The 25,111-nt window shown below is 35.3% G+C and overlaps 1 protein-coding gene across 1 annotated transcript in view; it reads right to left on the bottom strand.

Annotated features, from left to right (window-relative positions):
* Positions 1-875: 875 nt before the first annotated feature.
* Positions 876-25,111, bottom strand: part of Iqcm (IQ motif containing M) — a 471,351-nt gene continuing 447,115 nt past the window's right edge. Inside the window, exon 13 of the mRNA XM_023723694.1 lies at positions 876-979. Within this exon, the coding sequence (XP_023579462.1) occupies positions 876-979 (104 nt within the window). The remainder of the gene's footprint in view (positions 980-25,111) is intronic.

Below are 25,111 nucleotides of genomic sequence, written 5' to 3' on the forward strand. Positions count from 1 at the left end.
TTGAAAAAGTTTATTTGTTCATTTGTTTGTTTGGAGACTAAAGAGGCTAACAAAGAAGTAACAAACCATGGTAAAGACTGAATGAATAGCCTGTCACGTGGTTCCCATATTTATTCACATTTGCTATTTAATGTGTGAATATATTTTGTTCCTTCAACTGTTGGTCCTCACTTGTTTTTCTAGTGCTACTCATAAGTATGCAAATGAAGGAAAGATGGATGGTAACAGATGATGGATGGATGAATAAAATAAATTCAAGACTTTTAGGGTACTAATGTTAGTGACTAGCCTTCAAATTATCTGGAACTAACACAACTAAAATCAGAAATTTTATATATGAATTCTCAAATTTCCCTTTAGAATGATCAGTGGATAAAGGACAATAATATTATGATTATTTTTTAAAAATTCCAAAGATTATATGATGAAGTCTATTTCCAAAGTCAAAATCTTGGCTATATATCATTTCAACAAAACATTACACCAGTATCATGCATAAGAATAAAGAAATGAACACATAGTACTTAATATCAGAATTATGAGTTTTAGAAATAAAAATTCTAGAAGTTCTTTAAGGCCTTTATTGGTAATCGAACAAATCAAATTTTAGTTTAATGAAAGCAATATTTGACAACATGTGAGCTCATGTCATTACAGTAAATGGATGTCTTTATAAATAAGACAAAATGAAGGATATTCACTCCAAACATTTAGAAATTATGGATTAACTTGTCAAAGTTCTTTACATGTACAAAGATGTTTGTTTTTCTCTCTTAATACTATATTAATCTATGGCCACTGGTAACCCATCTTTTTGGGTAGAGACATTCAACAACTAAAAGTAGAACACTGTGTTTAAAACCTTATTCAACTCCTCATGCTTTATAATATTGAGTCATTTTCCTTTCTCTTATGGATCTGGCCACCAACTTCCCAACAATCCGGATGTTAGCTCTTTTGAGTATTGGATGTCCACTCACTATAATACAAAATATAAATTACATTAATAAATGTCTAGTTAATAGCAGAGAAACATATTATGCTTTTAAAACACTATTCTAATTTTAAAATTAATTATAGTCTTACTATAACCGGCTAAAAATTTGGCTTCTGCATGATTTCTTCAGGTCTACTGTATTACCTTTATATCATGCTAAGAGACTCTGAAAGTTATTGTGGGACCAAAAAGAGAAGGGAAGGAATAGTAGCAAGTGGGTTCATAATCACTAATAATGTTTTCTCCTATTGTGAACATATGGAAAAGCAAACACAAATTGCTGTCCTAACTTGTTAGAACTATGTGATATAGATAACCATTATCTTATTAACTCTTGAGATGAGATCTTACCATAAAACACTTTCCTTGGGATTCTTTTTATTAATATGCAACACAAAACCAGAGGTGGTAGTGCATGTATGTAATCCTGGCTACCGAATTTGCAATGTTATACATATATTTCATAATGTTGAAGGAAGACAAAATACAGGAAAGTTTTTTTATGAAAAAAGCTAACAATAATTAATACACTCATTAATACATTCCATATTATTATATTAAAGTAGTTACTCAGAGTACAAGATATGGGCCTAAAAATTCCTCCAATCGATATGAACACAAATCTTCCTTTTCGATGAAGTACAAGGCACTAATGGTGTAACTAATTCGTACTTTTTCTCCCTTTACCCTTCTCCTGTTTGCATTTCTCCCATCCTAGCTCTTTTTACTTTTTAATCAATTCCTTCCTGTTTCAAAATATCTACTTTACATTTTAGGCTACTCTCAATTTTTCACACCAGCTCAACAATACGTTATATGCACATGTGAGTCTGTCTTATTTATGATCTCCAGTTATATCCATTTCCCTATGAAAGTCTCAAGTTGATCCTTCTTTGTTGGTGAGTAGTACTCCATTGTAAAAAATGCTGTATCTTTTTTATCCATTCCTCAGTTGGTAGACATTTGGTTTGTTTGCAGGACTTAGCTATTACAAATTGTGCTGCTATCAACATGGGTGCAGGAATACTTAAGGTAGTTAAAATAGAATGGGAAATATAATAACCCTACTTCTTGTTCTTATCCATTTGTGAATGAATTTTAGCTTTAGCATTCAATCTCAGATTCCTTACTTTTGATGAGCACTATACGTATCCTGTATACTTGTTGAAAAGATCCAAACATTACGAGCACTTAATTAATATTGTCTCCTTGGTAGCAATGATTGTACCACACTAATGTAAGCTGTTCATACAAGGAATCATGGAGGAATATGAGAACACTCTATAATTTCTACTCTGAAGTCAGTATTTCTGTAAGAACAAAATAATGTCTATTAATTAAAATGAAGATATACATCTTGTAACTTTTCCAAATATAATTACTGTATTATTACCTCATTATGATATTATAATATAGTTCTCTAAAAGAATGTTTACTAAGTTGCTTAATCCATTTTTTTTCGTAAACATTTAAATTGGGTGAAAGATCACTTCATTTTGACAAAGACAAATATAAGTGCGCTGGATGTAATTTTAATCTTCCAAAATAAATATTTTTGACCTTCTTTTCTGTCATATGGCACAACAGACTCAGGAAACAATCCTTTTGATTGAAAGAAGTCAAATCCTGAATAAAATATTAAATGTATTTTAATTTCATTGCTAAGCTGGCGGAGAACAAAGAAAACACAGAGGCCTAAAACAAAGTGAAATCAATGACCTTAGTGGACATTTGAATGTCAAAGCCAGTTTTTGTCCAGTGCTTTCTGTTAGGCACTGGGTATCAGAACTGCCATGTAGGAAGCAGAAACAAAAGGGGAAACAGAGTCCACCCAATGCAGAGTCTTGTGGGAGATCACCCTGATGTGCTGGGGCTTAGGACAGCTATAGCATTACAATGAGTAGGAGTGAAAGCTGAGGGAAAAATGGAAGAGGAAGAAAGAAGGCATGAAGAGGACACAGGAAAGGAGAAAGTCATAGAGAAAAAGAAGGAGAAGAAAAAATCAGGAAAGATGCAACAAAGAAATGATCTTGTCTTCACGAGGCTGGAGAGATGGATCATAACTCAAAGCTGACTCTTGATTTGGTGTTCAGGTCCATGTCTCTTATATGGTCCCCAAATCCCTCAGATATACACCTTAAGACCTTAAAATTAAGTGAAATAAATCAAGTTTAAATAGCACATAGTTTCTCTTATTTGAAAGACCCAAAATATAAACAAAGGACAAAAGAAAAATAACAGGAAGTAGGCAAATGGACCATTCCAGATGGGAAGGGAATCAAAACATGAAGGGAGAGTGGAGAGGGCAGTGATGAAAATAGCAATTAAGATGTGTTATGTTCATGGTATCAACTTCTCATAAGGAATGTAAACATTATATACTGCAAACATGCACTAATAAAAAAAAGCAATGAGAAGGAAACGACAAAGTTTGTTGGATTCAAGATCAATTGTAAAACAATTCTAGAGAAAACTAGTGTTAACATTCTTTCAATCAAAAATTGTAAAGTATGTCAGAAGCATGTTTTATGAAATTCCGTCATATACAGTGTATTCTAAACAAAAAAGGAAGTCAAAAAACAGTTTTTAAGAGTTATATGCAAGAGTTTTCTGAGTCTGGAAGCCTTTGCATGGCCTGAAGACCACTAGAGAACTGTGGTAAGCTAGCACCTGCCCTTCTGTGGAGCTTGATGATTCTGGCTGCACACTTTTGCCCTGAAGACAATATGGGAGACTGGGCAGCCCTAGCTCCACCCCCAGCCTTCCCAATAGAATTTCCTGAGTTGCCCAACCCTCCTCACCCTCAGGACCACCACAGAGTCCTGATTACCACAGCGACCTGTAGAATCCTTGCAGAGCATTACCTTGCAGCAATCCACCATCAAGAGAGCCTTGCACATTCATCATAATCAGATCCTTCTTGCCCCTCTCTACTTAATGAGATAGAAACCACATCGAACTCCACACAGCAGGAGCCTCACTGACCTGCACACTGCCATCTACCATCACTGCAAAAAATGACAAAAAAAAGAAACAAAAGGCAATCTCAGACCTCTGCCCACCCAAAACAAGTCCAGAAGACAAGGTCATAGAAGAACTTCGACATCACACACCTGAAATTTCTGAGATGATAGCAACTGAAGTAAAGAAATAACTTCATCAGATCATGGAGGATATCAGATCAGAAATAACCTCTTAAGTATAAAAGGAATTGACAACAATCACAAAAGAATTGCTTCATACATCTAAGGAACAGATAAATAAAAAATAGAAGGGAATAGGAAAATGATGTAAACATTGAATGAACAATACAGGAAAGAACTAGGATGCATGAAACAGATTAAAAGTGACATCCAGGACATTAAGAATTCCACTTAAAGCCAGCAAAACCTCTTGAATGAAACAGAAGATAGAATTTCAGAACTTGAAGATAGCATTGCAGCTGGAACCATGAAAAGAAGCATCTCTTCAAAATAATGAGAAACCAGGAAATAATAATACAACAGCTGCAACATGATGCAAAGAAAAATAATATAACATTAGTAGGTGTCAACTAAACAGCTGGAGACAATACAAAAGACATAAAAAGTGTTCTCAGAAGTAGTAGCAGAAAATTTCCTGAGCATGGGAAAAGAATATGATCTATAGTAACCAAAGGATGTAGAACTCCACATAGCCATAATAAAAATAAGTCATCACTGAGACACATAATCATGAATGTCAAACAAATTGAGCAAAAGGACAAATTATTAAACGCTGTTAGGGAAGAGAAACAGACTACCTATATTGAAAAGCCCTTCAGAATCACAGCAGATTTCACAATACAGACCATCAAATCAAGAAGAGCTTGGAAAGAAATATTTCAGGTCCTGAAAGAAAACAACTTGCAACCCAGATTAACATATCCTGCAAATCTAGCAAATTTAATGGAGGAATTAGATACTGCCATTGGTGGGGGGGGAACTGAAGTAATTAATGACAACCAAATCAGCCCTTCAAAGAATATTAACAGATATTTTATTTAAAAAAACAAAGATGACCACATCAACAACAACAGATGAGAAAAACCAAGTAGAGTAAGTAATTAGGCAAAGGGGAAAAGTAGGAAAACAGCATGACAAAAATAAGCCAATATATATCAGTTATCACTACCAAGGCAAATACCTTCAATTCACCAATCTAAAGAAGCAGACTGGTAGTGTGGCTAAAGGAAATGCAACCATATGCTGCATAAAAGAAAAAAATTTAACTCAAAAAGAAATTAATAGACTGAATACCAAAGGATGGAAAGCAATACTCCATGTGACAAAAACCCAGAAAAACGCAGGTATAGCTATTCTGGTTGCTGAAAATGTCAACTTTAAACAGAATGAGATTTAAAAAAATAAAGAAGGTCATTACATACTTGTTGGGGGAAAACTGCAAGAGGAAGAGATAACAATTATAAATATGTATGCACCCAATGGAGGAGCACCCAACTACATAAGACAAATTTGAATGAATATGAAAAAATCTAATGAGCAATGACATGCTTGTATTGGGAGACTTTAACACCCCATTAACACAAAGAGATAGATCAACCATGCAAAAAAGTGAGCAAAGAAATAACAAAACTAAACCAAACTATGAAGAAATGGACTTAGTAGACCTTTAGAGAGTCTTCCACCCAACAGCTTCAAAATACACATTTTGTTCAGCTGTACATGGGATATTCTCCAAAATAGATCATGTGCTAGCACATAGAATATGCTTAAGTAAATGCAAAAGAATCAAAATTATTCCATGCATAATATCTGAACATAGTGTAATAAAACTGGAAATAATAGACAAAATAAACAGCAAAAACTCTACAAACACATGGAAACTAAATACACTACTGAACAATAAATGGTTCATGAATGAAATTAAACAAGATTTATAATCTCATGAAAATTCAGATACAACTTACCAGAACCTGTGGGATGAATGGAAGCTGCCTTAAGAGAGAAATTTATAGCAATAAATTCTCACATCAGGAAAAGAAAATGAACCCAAATAAACAATCTTATGCTGGACATCAAATTGATAGAACAAGAAAAGCAATTCCAAAGCCCAGGAAGGCAGGAAATCGTAAAGATCAGAGTAGAAATAAATGCAATGGAGATAAAGAAAACATTACAAAGAATTAATGAGTCAAAGATTTGGTCCATTGAAAGAATGAATAAAACTGATTAACCACTACCCAACCTCATTATAAAAAAGGAAAGAAAAAATTCAAGTCCATGCAATGAGGAATGAAAAGGATGAAATCACTACAGATCTTATAGAAATTCAGGAGATTCCAAAATCTTTACTTTCAAAGAATGGAAAATACACAAGAAATGGACAGATTCCTAGATACATGTGAACTACCACAGCTAAATAAAAAAAGATATAAAAATTCTGAATAACTGAATATCAGCTAATAAAACTGAAAATGTAGTAAAAGCTCTACCAAAAAAGAAAATACTAGGTCCTGATGGATTCACAGCTAAATTCCATAAGACTTCTAGAGAGGACCTAATGCCAACATTTCTCAGACTCTTCAATAAAACTGAATGGGGAGCATTTCTCCAAAACTCATTCAGGGAGGCAAGTGTCACTCTATTATCAAAGCCAGAGAAGGACCTAATCAAAAAGGAGAACTATAGACCAATCTTCCTAATGAACATAGATGCAAAAATCTTCAATAAAATACCAGCAAACAGAATGCAGAAAATCATCAAGAAGATTATACATCATGACATTGGAAATCATTCGAGGAATGCAAACCTGGTTTGGTATATGCAAAATCATAAATGTAATATACCACACCAATAAAGCCAAAGACAAGAATCACACGATCATCTTAATAAATGCAGAAAAGGCTTTTGACAAAGTCCAATACTCATTCATAATAAAAGCACTACAGAAAACAGAATAGATGGTCTTTATTTCAATCTGATAAGAGCCATCTATGACACGCCAACACCTAACATTATGCTTAATCGGCAAAGATTGAAAGTCTTCACTTTAAAATCAGGAACAAGACAAAGATGCCCATTGTCACAACTCCTGTTCCATGTAGTTCTAAAAACATTAACCAGAGAAATTAGACAAGAAAAATAAATAAAAGGAATAAGGACTGGAACATAAGAAGTAATGTTATTATTATTTGCAGATGACATGATACTATAGATAAAAGAGCCCAAAAACTCTACTAAGGGACTTGTGGGTTTAATAACTAAATTTAGTAGCATAACAGGATACAATCTTAACACTTAAAAATTAATTGCAATTATATACACAAATAATAGACACACTGAGAGAGAAATTATGGAAACCATGACTTTCATAATAACACCCCCAAAATTAAATACTTAGGAATAAATCTCACAGAGGAAGTAAAACTTTTACACAGCAAAAATGGTACTATGAAAAAAGAGATCAAAAAGAATTTCAGAAAATAGAAAGATATTCCTTGCTTTTGGATAGGAAGAAACAATGTTGTGAAAATGTCCACAGCCCAAAATTGTTGTGCAGATTCAATGCAATCCAAATTAGAATACCATTAGTATACCTCACATATCTAGAAAAAGACATTCCTAAAATTCATCTGGAACTATAAGAGACCTAGAATAGGAAAAACAATCCTGGGCAACAGAGAAAAGGCAGAAGGCATCTCAATCACTGACTTGAAATTATACTACAAAGCTACTGTGATAAAATAGCATAGCACTGGCATGAAAAAAGACCTGAGGATCAGTGGAACAGATTAGAAGATGTAGACACCACTACAAGTATACTCAGTCATCTTATCTTTGACAAAGGGGGTCAAACATATTTATTGGAAGAAAGATAGCTGCTTTAATAAATGGTGCTGGAAATATTGGCTTTGCATGGGCTGAATGTTTAAAGTAGACCCAGGCCTATCACCCTATCACCATGCACAAAATTACAGATAAAATGGATCAAAGATTTAAATATTAAAACTGAAACACTAAATCTTCTGGAAGAGAAAGTAGGTAGAAACTTTGAAGATATAGGGGTAGGTAAAAATTTCATGAATAAAAAATCAAACTTCATGAGAAATACCTCAAAGAATCAACAATTGGGATCTCATCTTTTTGAAAAGTTTTGGCACAGGAAATCACCAACAGTGTAAAAAGAAAACCCATGAAGTAGGAGACAATTGTAGCAGACTGTCTGTCAAAGGACTCCTATCTAGAACACATAAAGATTTTTTAAAAAAAATCAGGCCTCCAAAATTCAAAGACCCAGGGCCAGCAAAATAGCTCAGGAGATTAAAGAGCCTGCAAGCAGGCACAGGGGCCAGGGATTCAATCCCCAGGCCTGCTGTGCAGGCCCTGCCCGTGGGGGAATGCTGAGACAGCAACTGAGACTAGGCGTGGTGGTGCGCACCTATATTCCCAGCTCTTCGGAGGCTGTAAACAGGCAGATCACTATGAGTCTGATCTAGTAGTGAGACCCTGAACACCCTGTAGACTTTCCCTAAAATACAAAACAAACAAACAAACAGCAACAAAAATATTCAAAGACCTAATCCAAAAATGAGTATCTGAGATGAATATACACTTCATAATTGAAGAGATACAAATGGTAAATAAATATATGAAAAGATGTTTAACATCATTTGTTATTCAAGAGATGCAAATTAAAACAACACTAAGATAACATCTTATGCCAGAAAGAATGGCTATCATCAAGAAGTCTACTAATAACAAATGCTGGAGAGGCTGTGGGGAAAAAGGAACTCTTCTCTGCTGTTGGTCGTAGTGCAAACTGGTAAACTTTTATGAAAATCAGTGTAGTGATTCCTCAAAATCTAGGGACTGGAGGTCCCATTCAAGCCAGCTATTCTTCTAGGTATTTATCCCAAAGAACAGAAATCATCATACCACAGCTATATATGTGCACCCATGTTAATAGCAGTGCAATTTGCTATAGCTAAATCTTGAAAACAACCCAAATGCCCATCAACTGAGGAATGGATAAAAATGATAGGGCATTTTTACACAATGGAGCTATAAAAAATTCAGCTATAAAAATTTCATCTATAAAATATTCAGCTATAAATAAAAGATAAATTTGAGGCTTTTGCAGATAAATGGATGCAGCTAGAGTCTACACTGTTAAATGAAATAAATCAGATCCACATGTGCACATCTGGTACTATCTCAGTAGTGTGAGAACCAGAAAGAGTAATGAAAATCTAAAAAGGTGAAAAAGGCACTGTGAAAAGGAAAGAAATTGCTCAGTGGGAAGGAAAAACTGGGATGATGAAAAGGACAAATGAAAGAAGGAAAAAATATATTTAGGTATATATGCAGAATAGTATGGATAATTGTATCATCAATTTCTGCTAGCCTTTTGAATGGAGCAGGTAATGTTTAAAACTTTTTTCTGTACTCTGAGTTTTTTTCCTCTTTTGAATTTCTTATAACTTCTTTTTTATTGCTTTTTTTTCTTTAAATGAATCTTACACATTTCTATCTGGTAATCTGAACTAATTTGAAGACAGCATCATATAATACAACAACCACAGTTAATTCCTTTCCTGTACTTTGTCTAGTGAAATCTTGTACTATTTCTAATGTTATTTTTTTCTATTATTATTTTGTGTTCTTTAAAAATTAAAAGAAAATAAAGTTATATGCAGAGTAAGTCATGTAAAAATACTGAAAGATGAATATAATATAAAATTATATTGCTATAAAATATTAATCAATACCAGAATTATTATTAGCTTTAGAATTTTTACTTTATCCATATTTACAACAGAAAAACAGTATCTATTTAAAAATAGTAATAGAGATTTTCAGATTCTAAATTAAAATATATGGTAGAAAATGATTTCCAATGTAGACAACTAAGAAATAATTATAAGTTACATAATTTTTCACATTTTAAATACTTTAGAGAAATAGGTTCAACTTCTCAAAACATTCAAATAAAATATTAGATGTTTTGCTAAAGTATATTTTATAGACTATATTTTTAGAAATTAGATATCAGTTTTTTCTCCAAGGTTCAAAAATTACTTTCCTTTCTGCTGTTTCTTTTTAAACCAACTACAGATTTTTCTATTCACTTGTCTATTTTATTATTTATTATTCACATTCCCTGGCCAACTCAAAGTTATATATTATTCTACATTATTGGTGACTTGCTGTGAATACTTCAAAATCAATCATTGTGAAGCAATGTGGAAAGAGAACACTCTGTATTTATGAAATAAAAATATACATGTAAAGCTCAGAGTATTTGTTAAATTCTATTTTTCTAGATTCAGGGTCATAAGCTGAGATTTTTTGGGTCTGTGTATTCTTAAACTAGAAACAAAGTGCAAAAATTGTACTCATATACTACTATTCATAATGATTTAGCTAAAAAATGAAGGTACTGTCTAACATGGTAACATGGGCCTATCTCTGGAAGATGATCTCAGCTAATATTAAAGAAAAATGTAATTCTAGATGACAAACAAGGAAATATTTAAGTAGTTACATTTTATTCTAACATAGAGCAAAGGTGAAAGGTTTAACCTAAGTCTTATGTGGTGTCAGATTTCAGAAACAAGTATGTTCAGAAAACTGGCAAAACAAATCCACGGTGGACCTCGTTACAAAAGTCCAATGAACTTTTGGTGGTTGAGGTGAGACCCCTACGAGAAGAGTGGACTGAGTATAAAGCCATGGCTCAATAACATGAAACAGCTGGAAGATGTTATGATTTGTGTCTGTATGTTCCCCAAAAGCCTCACACACTTTTAGATGGTGCTTTTTCACAGTCATCTGAATCTAGAGTTTGTGACTGATGCATAGTACAATGCTGGGACTAAGAGTGGGTGATCATTGGGTTGGTCCACTGATTGGGTTGACTCTCCCCTAATCCCAGCAGTCTGGATAAGGTAAAAGAGCCAAAAGCAGCTCATTTCCCCCTCTCTGCTCTTGTTGCTTTCGCTGTCTTCCTCTACGGTAAGCATTTGCCCCTCTGTTATTCACAACCCTGCCTTGGGGCCAGCCAACATGAATAGCAACCTCTACACACTGTGAGCTAAATAAAACCTTTCCTCCTTTAACTTTGGGTGTCAGATATCTTGTCTCAGCAATAGGAAAGTAGCTAAGATTTGTTGGGCAGTGATAGGTACTGCGAGGTGCTTGCAATTTTGCTTTGAGCTTCCATTGCCTATTAGATTCTGGGATGCTGGAAGTATAGGACATGAGGGCTCAGAGTTCAAGGTGACTGAGGTGTACAGGGCAGAGAGGGGTCTCTTCCTTCAGCAACATGACTCAGCTCATGGGCAGTCACCGCAGCACGGGTCAGACGGCACCAGTGGCAAAAGCAGCAAAGGACACTTTCACCAGATCCTGGGCTTCAGGGTGACAGCAGCTGACAACACTGAAAAGGGTGGGGGGGGGCTGGATGGAGGAGGGAGAATAAATAAGAACTTCGATGCCACAGCCTCGGCTGATGTATCAGTGAGTCATGTGTAGTGTGCAAGGAAAACTCCTAGAAATTAATGTAATTGTTGGAATTGTTTTCATGGAGCCAAAGACCGTGACCATTTTATTTATGTGTCTACATATACACCTGTGGTGGCTGGGGCTAGGGCTAGGTACTCCGTTGAGATATTAAAGTGTGCAGGTCTCAGCGTTCTGAGCTCCTGAGTGCTGTTCAGGCAACAGAACCGGCTTCCAAAAGGGCAGCTCAAAATAAACTACCTTATCGCTAATGCTTAGCAATTTTGAAATAAGGAAGAAAAAGTAGAAGTAGCTAATAAATATTCTATTCTTCAGATTTTTAAATAATCACTTCCCCCTTTAAAAATCTGCAAAAAGTGGAGAACATGCAGCTACTTAATAAACACAGCTATTTGAAATGAGGTGACTAATTTTGCAACGTTCCATATATGTTCCTCTGAAACAGGAAAAAGAAAATCCGAGAGCAAAAAAGCCAAGTGCACTTCATGATGGAAGTTTTAAAACACAAAGCAAAATCCTATTTTCCAAAGTAAGATTTCTGCTTGGAAGAGAACTTCTTTGTTCAGAAGAATGAATGGCATTTCGGGAATCCAAAGAATCAGAATCTGAAGAACTTCGCACACGTTGCCATATGGTGAGGGAGATTGCGTGAGGACATGAGTACCATTTCCAATTTACAGGAAATAAGAACTATGCTAACAGATTGGTGGAAGAACAAAAGGTAGACACTGATGGGTCCATGAGGAAAGGCCAGGCTCCTGATCCTCTGGGATCTTGCCTTAGAGGTGGGTTGGGGAGTGAAACCTCAATGAAAGAAAGCACATTAACAATTCAAAGAATAGCAGTAGGGAGTTTCATAGGAAGGAACTGCAAATCTCTTAGAAAGAGCCACATGTCTAGTATAGCACTAGAGCAATAGCTTGCTGTGGTATGAACAGGTATTCAGATACTGCTGGGTTTCAAGAGGCAGCCTGGGAATTCTGCGCTGTCTGTCTGAATACAGAAAACCTAAGATCAGGCCATCAAGGAGGGGTGCAAGATTCACAGCCCAGGGGAGGCCAGCAAGGAGAGGAGTGCACACTCCTGTCCCCACAGAAGAAGGGAGGTGGGAAGGCAGGCCTACTAGGCCCACTCCAAAGGGTGGGCGCTCAGGCACAGCGTAAGGCTGGACAGTCAACTGAGACACAAGGAGAAGCGCACAAGTGAGAACTAGCTCTTCTAAAGTACTGAAAGATGCTGTCCTTGTTACTAACAGGGAAGCCACAGTACTGCTTTAAGAGCTATTTTACTCTTTAAGGATGTCTGTTATCCATTACCCTTTATTTGGTTTTGATTATGTACATGTTTTGTCTTTTAAATGCTGACAGTTCATATTTCTTTGTCTCACTAAGCTATTCTCTAGAGTCAAGTCATACAGATAACTAAGTTCTCAATAAATAATATTGATAAATCTCGTTATTACAGAAATGACATCATTTTGCTTTTCTCACTTATAAAGAATATGTGAAAATTCCTCTAATCCAATTAGCATAGTTCTAATTATTAATGGACAATATTAATCTTCCATTGATTTACATTACTTTCCCAGATTTTTTAATGACAAACTGCTAAAATAAGCATGCTTATTTAGTAGCTATTTTATTTCAATGAGATTAATTTCCCTGATGAAGTCTAGAGTAAAAAGTATATATATATATATATATATATGTATATATATATATATATATATGCTTAATTTAAATAGATATTGCTAAGTTGCCTTATAAAACTCTCCAAAACTCGTATTTCTACCAGCAATGTTTGGCAGTATTTTTTGTTCATATCCCAGCCAACAATAGCAGGTGACACTTCAGTTTGCCTTGTTTTAATTTGTCCCCATCAGAAACTATTAATCTTACTGGATTTCTTTATCTTATAGTAAGCTGGAGCATCTTAGTATATGTTTGACAGTTGCTGAGTTTCTGCTTTGTGAATGGCTTCTCCACACCTTTGATCTATTCTGCCAAAAAATTAACTCCTGGTTTTCAATTTTAAACAGTTTTCTGTATTCAACCTCTGCCTTATAAAAATGTATTTTTCATGTAAAACAATTTTCAGAGTATTTATATTTTTTCATAGAAAATTTTTACACAATTATTTTCATAAGAATTTTTATAAATAACCAAAGTTATCTTCTCTTGTACATTATTTCTTAAGACTAGCCCCTTCTGCTCCTTTGGGCTATTAGGTTTATTGTTGAATTTTATCACTTGCTTCACTTAATAATTGTTGAGAATATATGATTGTGCTCCCTGATTGTGCTGATGTAATAAAGCCTGGTAATAGAATTCTTCATATGGTAGCACCCTTCTAGTCCTAGAATAGAATGTATTTGTCCTCAGTAGGTACCTTAACAAATAGCTGACTTTAGATTTTAACTTGTTCCCAAATGCACGGTACACATCACTATTAAGGCCCAAAATGCCCAACTACTTCCCCCTTGGTAGAAACTTGTATTGAATCCTTCAGGTCCAATTATAAGAAACTTTCAACAAAGGCCCTTTATTGAAGCGCACATAAAAGTAGCCTGGGCTATTTCCACTACCTATATCTCATTCTCTGTCCCGTGGCTAAGCGGCAAGGCTTTGAGGCAAAGACATGAAAAATGAAAATACAAGAGCAATATCAAGACTTTTTAATCCAAGGTTTTCTTATCATATTTCTTCTTGTGAAGCTTTAGGAGGACAATAGGAAAATACAGTGTAATGGAGTTTATGTGATAGACAAAAATAATTGTTCTAAGATGATATAAATCCTAATGTTTCATGTAAATACATAAGATTAACATGTATTATAACTTATGTATATTTTTGAGTTTTAAAAACCTATTAATTAAAATGATTGCAATGATTTACCATGTCATATTCTTATCATTCATATTAAAAGAACTGTTTTAATTTTTGATTCATGCATAACAGCTGTATGCATTTGTGGCTCATAATAAGATATATTGATACATACATGTATAATGATCAAATCAGGGGGAAGTAACATATCCTGCACTTTCAACCCTTATTGTTTAATATATTTATGGTGACAACATTCAGAATCTTCTAGCTACTTGGCACTAAACATTATTGCTGACTAAAGTTACTCCACCTCTCAATGGAACAACAGTATTTTTTCCTATCATAGTACAATATTTCACCACTGATCACGAATTTTTCCATTGACCATACCTCCATACTTAATGCAAATCTTTGGTAACTAGTATTCTACTGTCACCTTTTATGGCATCAACATTTTTTCATTCCACTTCCGAAAGAGATATGAATGCAATATTGATCTCTCTGTTTCCAACTTATTTCATATAAATAATGTCCTCCAGGTTCGTCTGTGTCATCACAGTCCACAAGATTCCACTCTTTGCATGGCTGACTGGTAGCTCCTTTTTTATATACACAGCCCTCCCTTATCTCTTCATCACTAATGAACACTTGGATTTCTTTTATCCATGAACAGTACTGCAATGAACATGGGAATTCACATTGCTGTTCAGTATACTGATTTTATTTACTTCAGACAGATAGCCCACAGTAGACTGGCCGGGCCATCTGGTGGTTCCGTACGTTCGTGAGGAAGTCTTATACTGCTTTCCGTAATGGCTGTCATCTACAGTTCTGCCACAGTGGTAAGGCTCCTTTACACTGCTTCTTTTCAAGCACTAAGTGCCTTTAGTCCTTTTCAGCATGGCTTGTCTAACTGGTGGGGTGATCTCTCTTTGTGGTTTTGTGCATTTCCTTGATGATTAAATAATTTTGAGTATTGTTCCTATATCTCTTGACTATTCCAGTCTTTAGAGATTATTCCCATCTTCTGCTTATTTTTCATACTAATTTTCAGGGTTTTCTGTTTTGTTTATGGACTTGTAATTATTTACTCCATTGTGGTTTTTAGATATTAACCCTTTATCACTCCTAGTTCCCATTCTGTAGATTGTCTCTTCACTCCGTTATTTGCTTTGAGGGGTAGAGATTTTTAGCTCACAATAGTCTGAGTACACACATTTTTGAAATTTAGGAATCTGAGAGACCAGAGTTCAAACACTGGCGCTTGCACTGAGCTCCTCTGTCATTTCTGGAAATGCAATTTGTACTGCTTCTGCTAGAAGATGGAAGTAATAGCTACCCTCGAAGATAATAGCTGCCCTCAAAGAACTATTGCAGGGATTTTATAAAAAGTATAGATAGTGCATTTCATCTATATTTGACTGCATAATAATTACTCAATAAATTTTAGGTGGTACGCCATTCTCCCTCCTTTTGTCCACTCAAAGGAAAATGCCACTCATTTCCACCTGCCTCAGTTTATAAGTATTTACTTACTATGTTTATGGGGCTTTTGTAGAAAGAGTGTGGTTGCTACATGAGATAAATCTCGTCCAAAAGAACCACTAAATTGCTTCTAACATTGTTTTATATAGATATTTTGTGTCAACCACTGATGTACCTGCATTCTGATGTGCAAACAGCCAAAATATTTAATTCTTCTGCTCTGATTGTTAGCACAAAGAACTAACTACCCACTCCACTCATACAAATAGTTGAACGGAAATTTTGAGATACATGAATTATTCTTAATTTTGTTAATTCTTCTTAGATGGACGTATATGGTGTGTCCAAGAACTATAGCAATTACCTCCCCAGTCTTGCTACCTTCTGACTTTTCTCTATTTTTATGAGTTTGAGTCTGGAAATTGCACACTCCCCGTGGCAGAGGCCCTCACTCTTCCTCTTCCAGATCTTGAGGTTAATCAGTGACAATGAACTAAGCATATTTGTTTTTAGGAATTCTTTAAAATTTATTATAAAGAGAAAAAATAAAACAAAAGTTCAAGACAAGATAAGACGGTAACAGTGATTAATATATGAACATTGTTATTTTTAAATTAGTTACTCAGATTACAAAGTATCGGCATTTAAATGCCCAAGCAACTTTAGCACAAGCTTTTCTTTTCAGTGAACTAAGAGAAATTAATAGTACAGCTATTTTAACTGTCTTAACATTTCTCTTCTTTCTTTTGTCTATTCCACTGTCCAGGCCTTTCTTGCCTTTTGAAATTTATTCCCATTTCACAATGGTACATTTTTGGATCTTACCCTTAACAACTTCCCACACTATGAAGACAGCATGGTGTTCACACACGTGATTCTGACTTATGTCACTTGTGACTGTGGTCTCAACTGGCACCCGTTTAGGTACAAAAGTCTGCAGTTTCCCCTTCTTTGTGACTGAGTAGGACTGCATTGTATAAAAGACCATATCTTTTTAATCCTTTACTCAGTTAATGGACATTTGGATTGTTTCCAAGATATATCTATTACAAATTGTGCTGCTCTAAACATGGGTGTACATATATCACTGTGCTAAAATATTATCAGTTCTCTGGAAATATACCCAGAAGTAGGATAGCTGGGTCAAATGGGACTACCCATTCTAGCTTTGTGAGAAAACTCTACTGATTTCCACAGTGGCTTTACCAGTCTACACTCCCACCAAGAGTGTATAAAGGTTTATTTTTTTTCTTACAGCCCTGCCAGCATTATTTCCTGATAATAGTCATTCTTACTGGGGTGAGACTGAATCTCAGTACTGTTTTGTGTCTCTTGAATGACCAGTAAAGTGGAGCATTTTTTTCATATAGTTAATTTCCATTTATATTTCTTCATCTGAGAAGTGTTCATTCATCTCAGATGCCCATTTTTTGATGAGGTCTTTAAATTTGGGAGGTCTCATTTTAAGTGCTTTATTTACTCTTGATAGTCATCTTTTGGCTAAGGAACATCAGGCAAACATTTTTCCCATATTTCAGGTTATCTCTGCCTTCTGTTGGTTGTTTCTGTTGCAGTTAATAAGATGAGCTCCCAGCTGTTGATTCTTTGATGTAGTTCCTGTGTGATCCAGGTTTTATTCATAAAGTCTTTGCCTGCACTAATGTCTTTAAGAGTTTCACTTATTCTATCTTCCAGCAGTTTTAATGTTCTTATCTATTTTAATGTTCCATGCATGGTAAAAGATATGACTCCAATTTTAATCTTCAACATGGGCAGAACCAGTTTTTCCATATTACTTATTAAAGAGGCTTTCTTCCAGTGAATGTTTGGCATCTTTGTCAAGGATTAGGTAGTTGAGTATGTCTGAAGTTGTTTCTACATCTTTTAATCTGTTCCATTGGTCTTCAGATCTGGTTTTGGTTTTTTTTCTGTCATCTCTTTTTTAACTCACAGTAGCTCTGTAGTATGATTTCAGGGCAGGGATTGTGATGCCCCCTGCCTTGCCTTTGTTTCCCTGAAATGTCTTTTTATTCTAGATCTCTTCTTTATCCAATGAATTTTAGGATAGTTTTCTCTAATTGTGTGAGATATTCTATTGAAATTTTGATCATAATTGCACTAAATCTGTGCAATGATATTGAAAGTATGGCCATTTTCGCTACATTGGTTCTTCCTACTTGAGAGCAAAGGATATCTTTGCAATTTCTGATATCCTCTTCAATCTCCTTTTTCAAAGTACTCTTGCTTTCACTATATTTGAGGTATTTTTTATCTCTTATTAGATCAATTCAATCAAGTAAGGTATTTTACTTATTTTGGGTGCCTTGTGAAAAGTGTTGTTTTCCTAATTTCCCTCTCAGTGAGATTGTTATTCTTGTACAGGAAAGCTACTGACTTTTGAATATTGATTTTTGTATCCAGCTATGCTACTGAACTTGCTTATTCAATCTAGTAGTTGTTTTAGCAGAATTTTTGGTTCTTCGATGTACAGTATCATGTTATCTGCAAATAATGATAATTTAGCTTGTTTCTTTCCTATAATCATTCCTCTTTTATCTAATTGCTCTAGATAACGTTTCCAGTACTACGATGAATAAGAGTGAAGACAGTGAACAGCCTCTTGGTCTTCTTCCTCAGTTTAGAGATAAAACTAAGTTTATCTTAAAACTGAAAGTTTTCAGTTTTGTCCTTTTAGTGTGACTATTGGTTTATCATAAATGGCTTTTATAAAATCATGATAAAGACCACGTATTTCAATTTTTGGTAGGCTTTTTATTATAAATGGGTGCTGGGCTTTGTCAAAAGATTTTTCTGCATCTATTGAAAGGATCCTATGATTTTGTTCTTGGCTCTGTTAATGTGGTGTATTACAGTATTAATTTCCACTTACTGAACCATCCGTAAGTCCCTGGGATGAATCCCTCTTGGTCATGGTATGCAATCTTTTGGATGTTTGGTTGCATTCTGCTTGTTACTACTTTATTTATTTATTTATTTATTTATTTATTATTTTTTGCAGTACCAGGGGTTGAACTCAGGACCCTGCACTTGCCAGGCAAGAGCTTATTTTAGTGAGCTATTTCCCCAGCCCCTATGTTTGTTACTACTTTATTAAAGATTTCTACATTCATGCTCATTAGGGAGATTGGCCTGCAATTTTTTTTCTGAGTTGGCTCTTTCTCTGTTTTTGGTGTCAAATAAGTGTATCTGCTAAAGTGAGCGTGCAGTTCCCTTCAGCTTAGGATGCACATTGCTGAAAAGGTCTGCAACGGGATATGGTCATGGATTACACACTCCCACAGCTGTAAGTTGCTGCTCAATGTCATGCTTTTCTTCATATGTAAGCAAATGCAGAACACTTTCCCGCTAGCCAAATGCTCAGCAGTCTCAACACTTGCCCCACATCTAACAATACATCAGCTCTGCTTGCGACCCACACCATGCTAGTTGGAAACAAGTCCTGGAGATTAGCGTGCAATGTGAGGCAGTTGCTGGCCCTGTGTCCTGTGCTCCTGGACCTATTTATCTTCACCAGCGAGTACTGCATGCATTTAATGGCCCCTCCCTCCAAAGCACTGAAACCCAGCCACGGTGTGGTCAGCTTCCAAAGGCAGCCAGGTTTTCAAACTCTGCCTTGCCAGAGGCTGTGGAGTCACCTCTGTGTACCCTGCATTGTGTGGGTAACACCGACAACAACTCACGCAGGCGCCTGACTCTGTGACAGAAACCAAGGCAAGCACATATCATTACCAGATAAAACTCCTGCTCAGACAAGCCCCACCTCTCCTCCTTCTCTCAATGCTGACAACTAAAGAGAGTAAATTTTCAGTTCTCTCTTTTCAGGAGGCACAGGAAATAGGCAGGTAAATTCCATTAACAATTTCTCAGTGAAGAATTTCACCTCAAAAGTATTTTGTGAGCCTTTTTTCATGAAAAAAAAATCCTGATTATAAGTCTTCTAAATTTAGTATTTTTCTATTTCCAAGAATGGCCAACTCTGAAGACTTAGCAGCATGCTCTGTGACCAAGTCACTTCTCTCCATTTACTATTGCTTGTGAATTTCTCCAGCTTTAATCAAACCCAAATTGGTCTGATCCAACATTTAAAAAAATCAATAATGTACTTTAATTTTAAGATTCAGAAGATAGGCACATTCTCATATTCTCAGAGGTTAAAGGTTTTCTAACCTGGACATTATCTAAAGAGAATTTAAAAACCTTCAGAATAAGTTCTCGCTCAGCCTTGGTTAAAAAAATATGGTCAGTTGGAAATTTAGTGAAGTGTTTCTTAGGTTTCTCCATTTAGTCCTGTAAGTGTGTATGGTGCTGAATAGGATTGCCTTTTTTTTCCTAGCATATTCTTCCTAAGCAGTGTATTTTGGATAAAACTGTAACGTTTGGCTTCAAAATTATCAGTACATGGCTTATTTGGCATTTAACATTATGCAAAGGGCCTTCAGGTTCAGTTCTATTGAAGGCTCCTACTCATGACGCTATTTTGACACTTCCTCTGCAAAAGCAACTATTCATTTAAGTGGTGGACCACAGATGAAGCCCAAGTCAGTCTTACTCAAGAGTTGGAGTTAAAGATGCATCATCTCAGGTGGTATGAAGACTGTGCTGCTTAGGTTTGATTAAATCTGTGTGACTCTAAACAATTGTGATGCTTAAAGTTTGATACCTAGAAAATAGCGATAATAGCTACTTACAGTTGTGGTTATGTAAGTTAATATACTTTCATGTGTAACAATATAGATACATCCTAAAAACCAGACAGGTAATTTTGTCACTGTGGGAACTTCATAGAATATCCTTAAACAAGCCTAGATGGCATAAACCAATCACTTGTTGAGGCCTCCTAAAGCAATGAAGAGACTTGATAAATACCAGATATCTGAGGCTGCTGCCAACATAACAAAACATACATTTTTATAGTGAATGATTTTTAGAAGTAAAGAAAATGAATTCTAAAATTATAGTAAAAAGTATACTATGGTGGGCTGGACAAAGAGCTCAGCAGATAAAAGCGCCTGCAAGCAGGCACAGGAGCCAGGGTCCCTGGGCCTTTCATGCCAGCCCTGACTCTGGGGCACACTGAGAAGGCAATTGAGACTGGGCATGGTGGCATGCACCTATAATCCCAGCACTTGGGAGACTGTAAACAGGAGAATCACTCTGAGTCTGATCTAGTAGTGAGACCCCAAACATCCTCTAGACCCTGCCCTAAAAAATACAAAAAAAGTATACTATTACAAATACAAAATTAGCAACATAGTTATTATCATTATCAAGTAGTATGTACTAAGCAAATCTGTGCTACATTTTTATATGCCTGGAAGAGTAATAGATTTGCCAGAGCATCATAACAAACAATGCATTCTACTATCCTGCCACTTGCCCATAAGAATTTTTCAACTACCTTGTACTCCTAGGTAACCTCAGTTGTGTCTGTTCAACACTGAGCAGTTGCTATGCAGCACATGACTGCAAATGCAATGCACAATACTTATGAGTAGCATTAACCACTACATTTTACTGCCTTTCAAACTCAAAGACAAGTTTTAAATAATGGCAAATTTGTTTGCAAAATAATTGACTAGTCTCCAGCTTCAAGTATAAATATGGCTTATTTATTAAAGGATTTATCTATCAAAGTCAGATGCTTCAGTAGTTGACCTCTCTATCAGATAAATAATTTTAAGTTATGTGTAACCTCATTTCTGCAGTCTATGTTTCTACTGAATTTTCATTTTTTTATACTTATAATACTGGTTAAAGATATAGGGACTATTTCTGATGTCTTATATAATAAAAATAACAGACATAAAATGTGCCTAAGTTTTAGAATAAAAAAAGAATTTGTGCCTGTTAAATATCTAAGGATACAAGCATATGTCACTTTAAAGGATATCATCTAAGAACACTTTAAGTCATCCCCATTAAAAATGTAAGAACAATAGCCCAGAAAGGCTTACAAACATGTTAAGCTCACCTAGATAGTAAGTGGCAGAATGGGAATTTAAAAGCAAGTTGGATTTTCTGATAATAAAATAACTTCTACTAGACAGCGTACTCTTCAAAAGTTCTTAGCATTCCATAGATTTACCAGTGACAACTAAATTTTTCTTATAAAAAAATGAGCTTAATGAAATCAATCTGCAAGCATGTACTCAATTGTACTTCTCTTTCCTAATTTATTCTATAGTTCCTTAGTTTTGAAAGAAAATATGTGGTATCACACACTAGAAATTTTAGCATTTGGTATCTACTGTAGAGTAACAAAGAATTTATACTTAATGCCAATCTTATCACATCTGAACAGTACAGAGAATTATGTGCCAGTCTAGGTAGGCTCAGGCTTGAGACAATTTATAATGCAATCTATATAATATAATAAGCAAAATAAGTAAGACACTTCTCAGAAGGACAGCAAAATGGTCACCTTGAGATAAATATTCAAAAAAAAATGTTGGTGTTGGTAAAACAAATTCAGTAAACAAATTTAAAATGTCTTAAAATCTATCCTGGATCTCATTTTGTGTCAGATCTTATTAAAACTGCTTTATGCATATTATTTTATTCACTTTTTAATCACAACTTTACCTGACAGTTTCCACTACAGTCTCCAAAATAAAAAGCCGAGGCTGGAAATTATATGTAAATTTCCCACAGTCACACAGTTCATAATTATATAACCAGTGTCAGACCCTAGCAGGGCTGGCAAGATGCCTGGCTACAATAAACAGCTGTGTCCATGTCAGCGTCAAGGACAAGAATGAACCAGATACTGAGCACTTTGCATATATTTTCTTATCTTTGTCTTTTCAGACCAATCCTCTAAGATCTTACTCCAGAATTCTCACTTCGAGGATGAGAAAACTAGGCTTCACGAAAGCTAAGTTAACTGGAAAAAAAAGCCATGTTCATAGTGAATGGCAAGATTAGGCTTTGAATCTAGACTCCTGGCAGGCTGTTGCTTTGTTTATTATTAGAATATGAATTACTTGTCTGAATTCAAGCCAGATATATATTTATATATTATGCATTCTGCTCCAATTATATTAAGTCAAGAAATGGAAATATAAAGTTGTTCTCTTCCCAAAATGTTAATGATACCATGTTACAGCAATACTTGCATACCAGCATTTACAGCCGCACAAATCATAGGAGCTGAATCTCAGACACAGCCTCTATGTCCATCAGCAGATGAAAGAACAGACAGTTAGTCATATTTGTACCACTGTGCCATAAAGAAGAATCAATCGGAGGCACTTGTAGGAAAATGCGTACTCCTGGAGAAAAATAATGATGTGCCGTGTATTAGATACAGAAGCTTCAATACTACATGGTTTCTCTTATCATGAGAGACACAAAGTACAAATACTTTAAAAAATAAAATAAAAGATAGATAATAGGGAACAGTGAGGTACATCTTCTGCAGATGGGAAGGGGACCAAAGACACAAGAATGGAGGGAGGGGAGGCAGGAAAGGGGAAGTGAAAGGGACCGAGACCTGAGGAGCATGGAGCATCTCCCCACAACGCATGCGAGCTCGGTGTCCTGCAAGTGTGCACCAAGAAAAAGAAAATCATACATGCATATATATTGGTTTTACAAATGTGAATAAGCATTTTCTCTTTTTAGAGCTCCTCAGAAACTTTGTTTTTTTATTTTTTTATTTTATTTTATTGAGAAACAAATAGCAATGAGACAGTTTCAAAACAGATTAGTAGGACAGTTTCAGTACTTAATACATTGCATAGTGTTGTCTTAGCGGTTATTCGTTGTACAAGATGCAGGCATGATATCCTGTTCACAAACACTATCAGAACAAATCTTTCTATTCATTGAATTAAGAGAATGTAGCTGTATATCTAGCGTAACTATTTTGAATATACAGATACAAAATGGATGTTGAATCTTGTCTTAGTTGTTTTTCTTGTTGCTGAGAAAATACCTGATTTCCAAAGTTAAAGCAGAAAAAGGTTTATTTAGGTCACTGTTTGTGGAGGCTTCAGTCCATAATTGGCTGGATCTAAGGCAGGTTGATGTGACAGAGAGGCCGCTACTCATGGTGGTGAAAGACAGCAAAAGCAACAAGAGCAAGGGGAAGAGCAGGCCTCGTCTCCTCACTTATATTGTATGGAGGCTTCCTGTCCTAGGGCAGTACAGCACTCACACCCCCAATCCCAGCACTAGACAATGAACCAATCACAAACTCTACATCCAGATGCCTCCAAAAAGCTCACCCCAGAAAGCATGGCTACCATCAAGAAGTCAACCAATAACAAATGCTGGAGGAACTGAGAGGAACAAAGAACCTTTTCCAGTGCTGATGGGAGTGTAAATTGGTAAAACGACTATGGAAGAGAATGTGCAGATTCCTTGAAAAACAGGGGATAGAGATCTCATTGGACCCAGCTACCCCCTCCTGGGTATTTTTCCAAATGAACTGAAAACATGTTACCACATAAATATATGCACTCATGTTTATAGGAGCACAACTTGTCATAGATAAATATTGGAAAGAACTCAAATGTCCATCAGCTGAGGAATGTATAAAAATATGTGGCATTTTTACACACTGGAGTATTACTTATCTATAAAAAGATAAATATGAGGCTTTCATAGGTAAATAGATGCAACTATAGACCATATTTATAAGTGAAATAAGTGACACCCACGTGTGTACACATTGTTCTGTCTTGCTAGTGTAAGAACCTGAAAGAGTAAATAAAATCTGAAAGGTATAATAAGTGTTGTGAAAGAGAAAGAAACTACTCAAAAGGAAAGAATAACTGGGAAGAAAAAAGGACAAAAGAAAAAAGAAGGAAGGGGAAAAGATATATTTATGTACATAGACAGGATAACTTGGATAATTGTACTGCTGATTTCTGCTGGTCTGTTGAAAAGAGAAGATAATGTTTAATTTTTTCACCTTTTTAATCTCTTATAACTTTTTTTTGACAAATTTTATATGTTTATATCTGGTAATCTAAGCAACTAATTAGAAGACAACCTTATGCAATATAACAGCCATCATTGAATTTCTATTATTTTGATTAGTGAAATTCTGTATCATTTAAAATTATTTTTTACTATTTTCTATTCTCTTTTTTAAAAAAGCTCAAATTCCCTTCCCCCCCCATGACCACATGAAGCTTGAAGGTGTCCAGACATAAGCCGTTACAAATTTGTAAGTGTACATTGACTCATTCCTTTTATTTTACTCTGAGATCCAAAGTAACTAGAACCAAAGAACAAGCATAATTACATTTCTGAGATACTCTGAAACTAAG

This window comes from Octodon degus, unplaced genomic scaffold (genome assembly GCF_000260255.1).
Source record: "Octodon degus isolate 3935 unplaced genomic scaffold, OctDeg1.0 scaffold00101, whole genome shotgun sequence".
NCBI classification, from domain to species: domain Eukaryota; kingdom Metazoa; phylum Chordata; class Mammalia; order Rodentia; family Octodontidae; genus Octodon; species Octodon degus.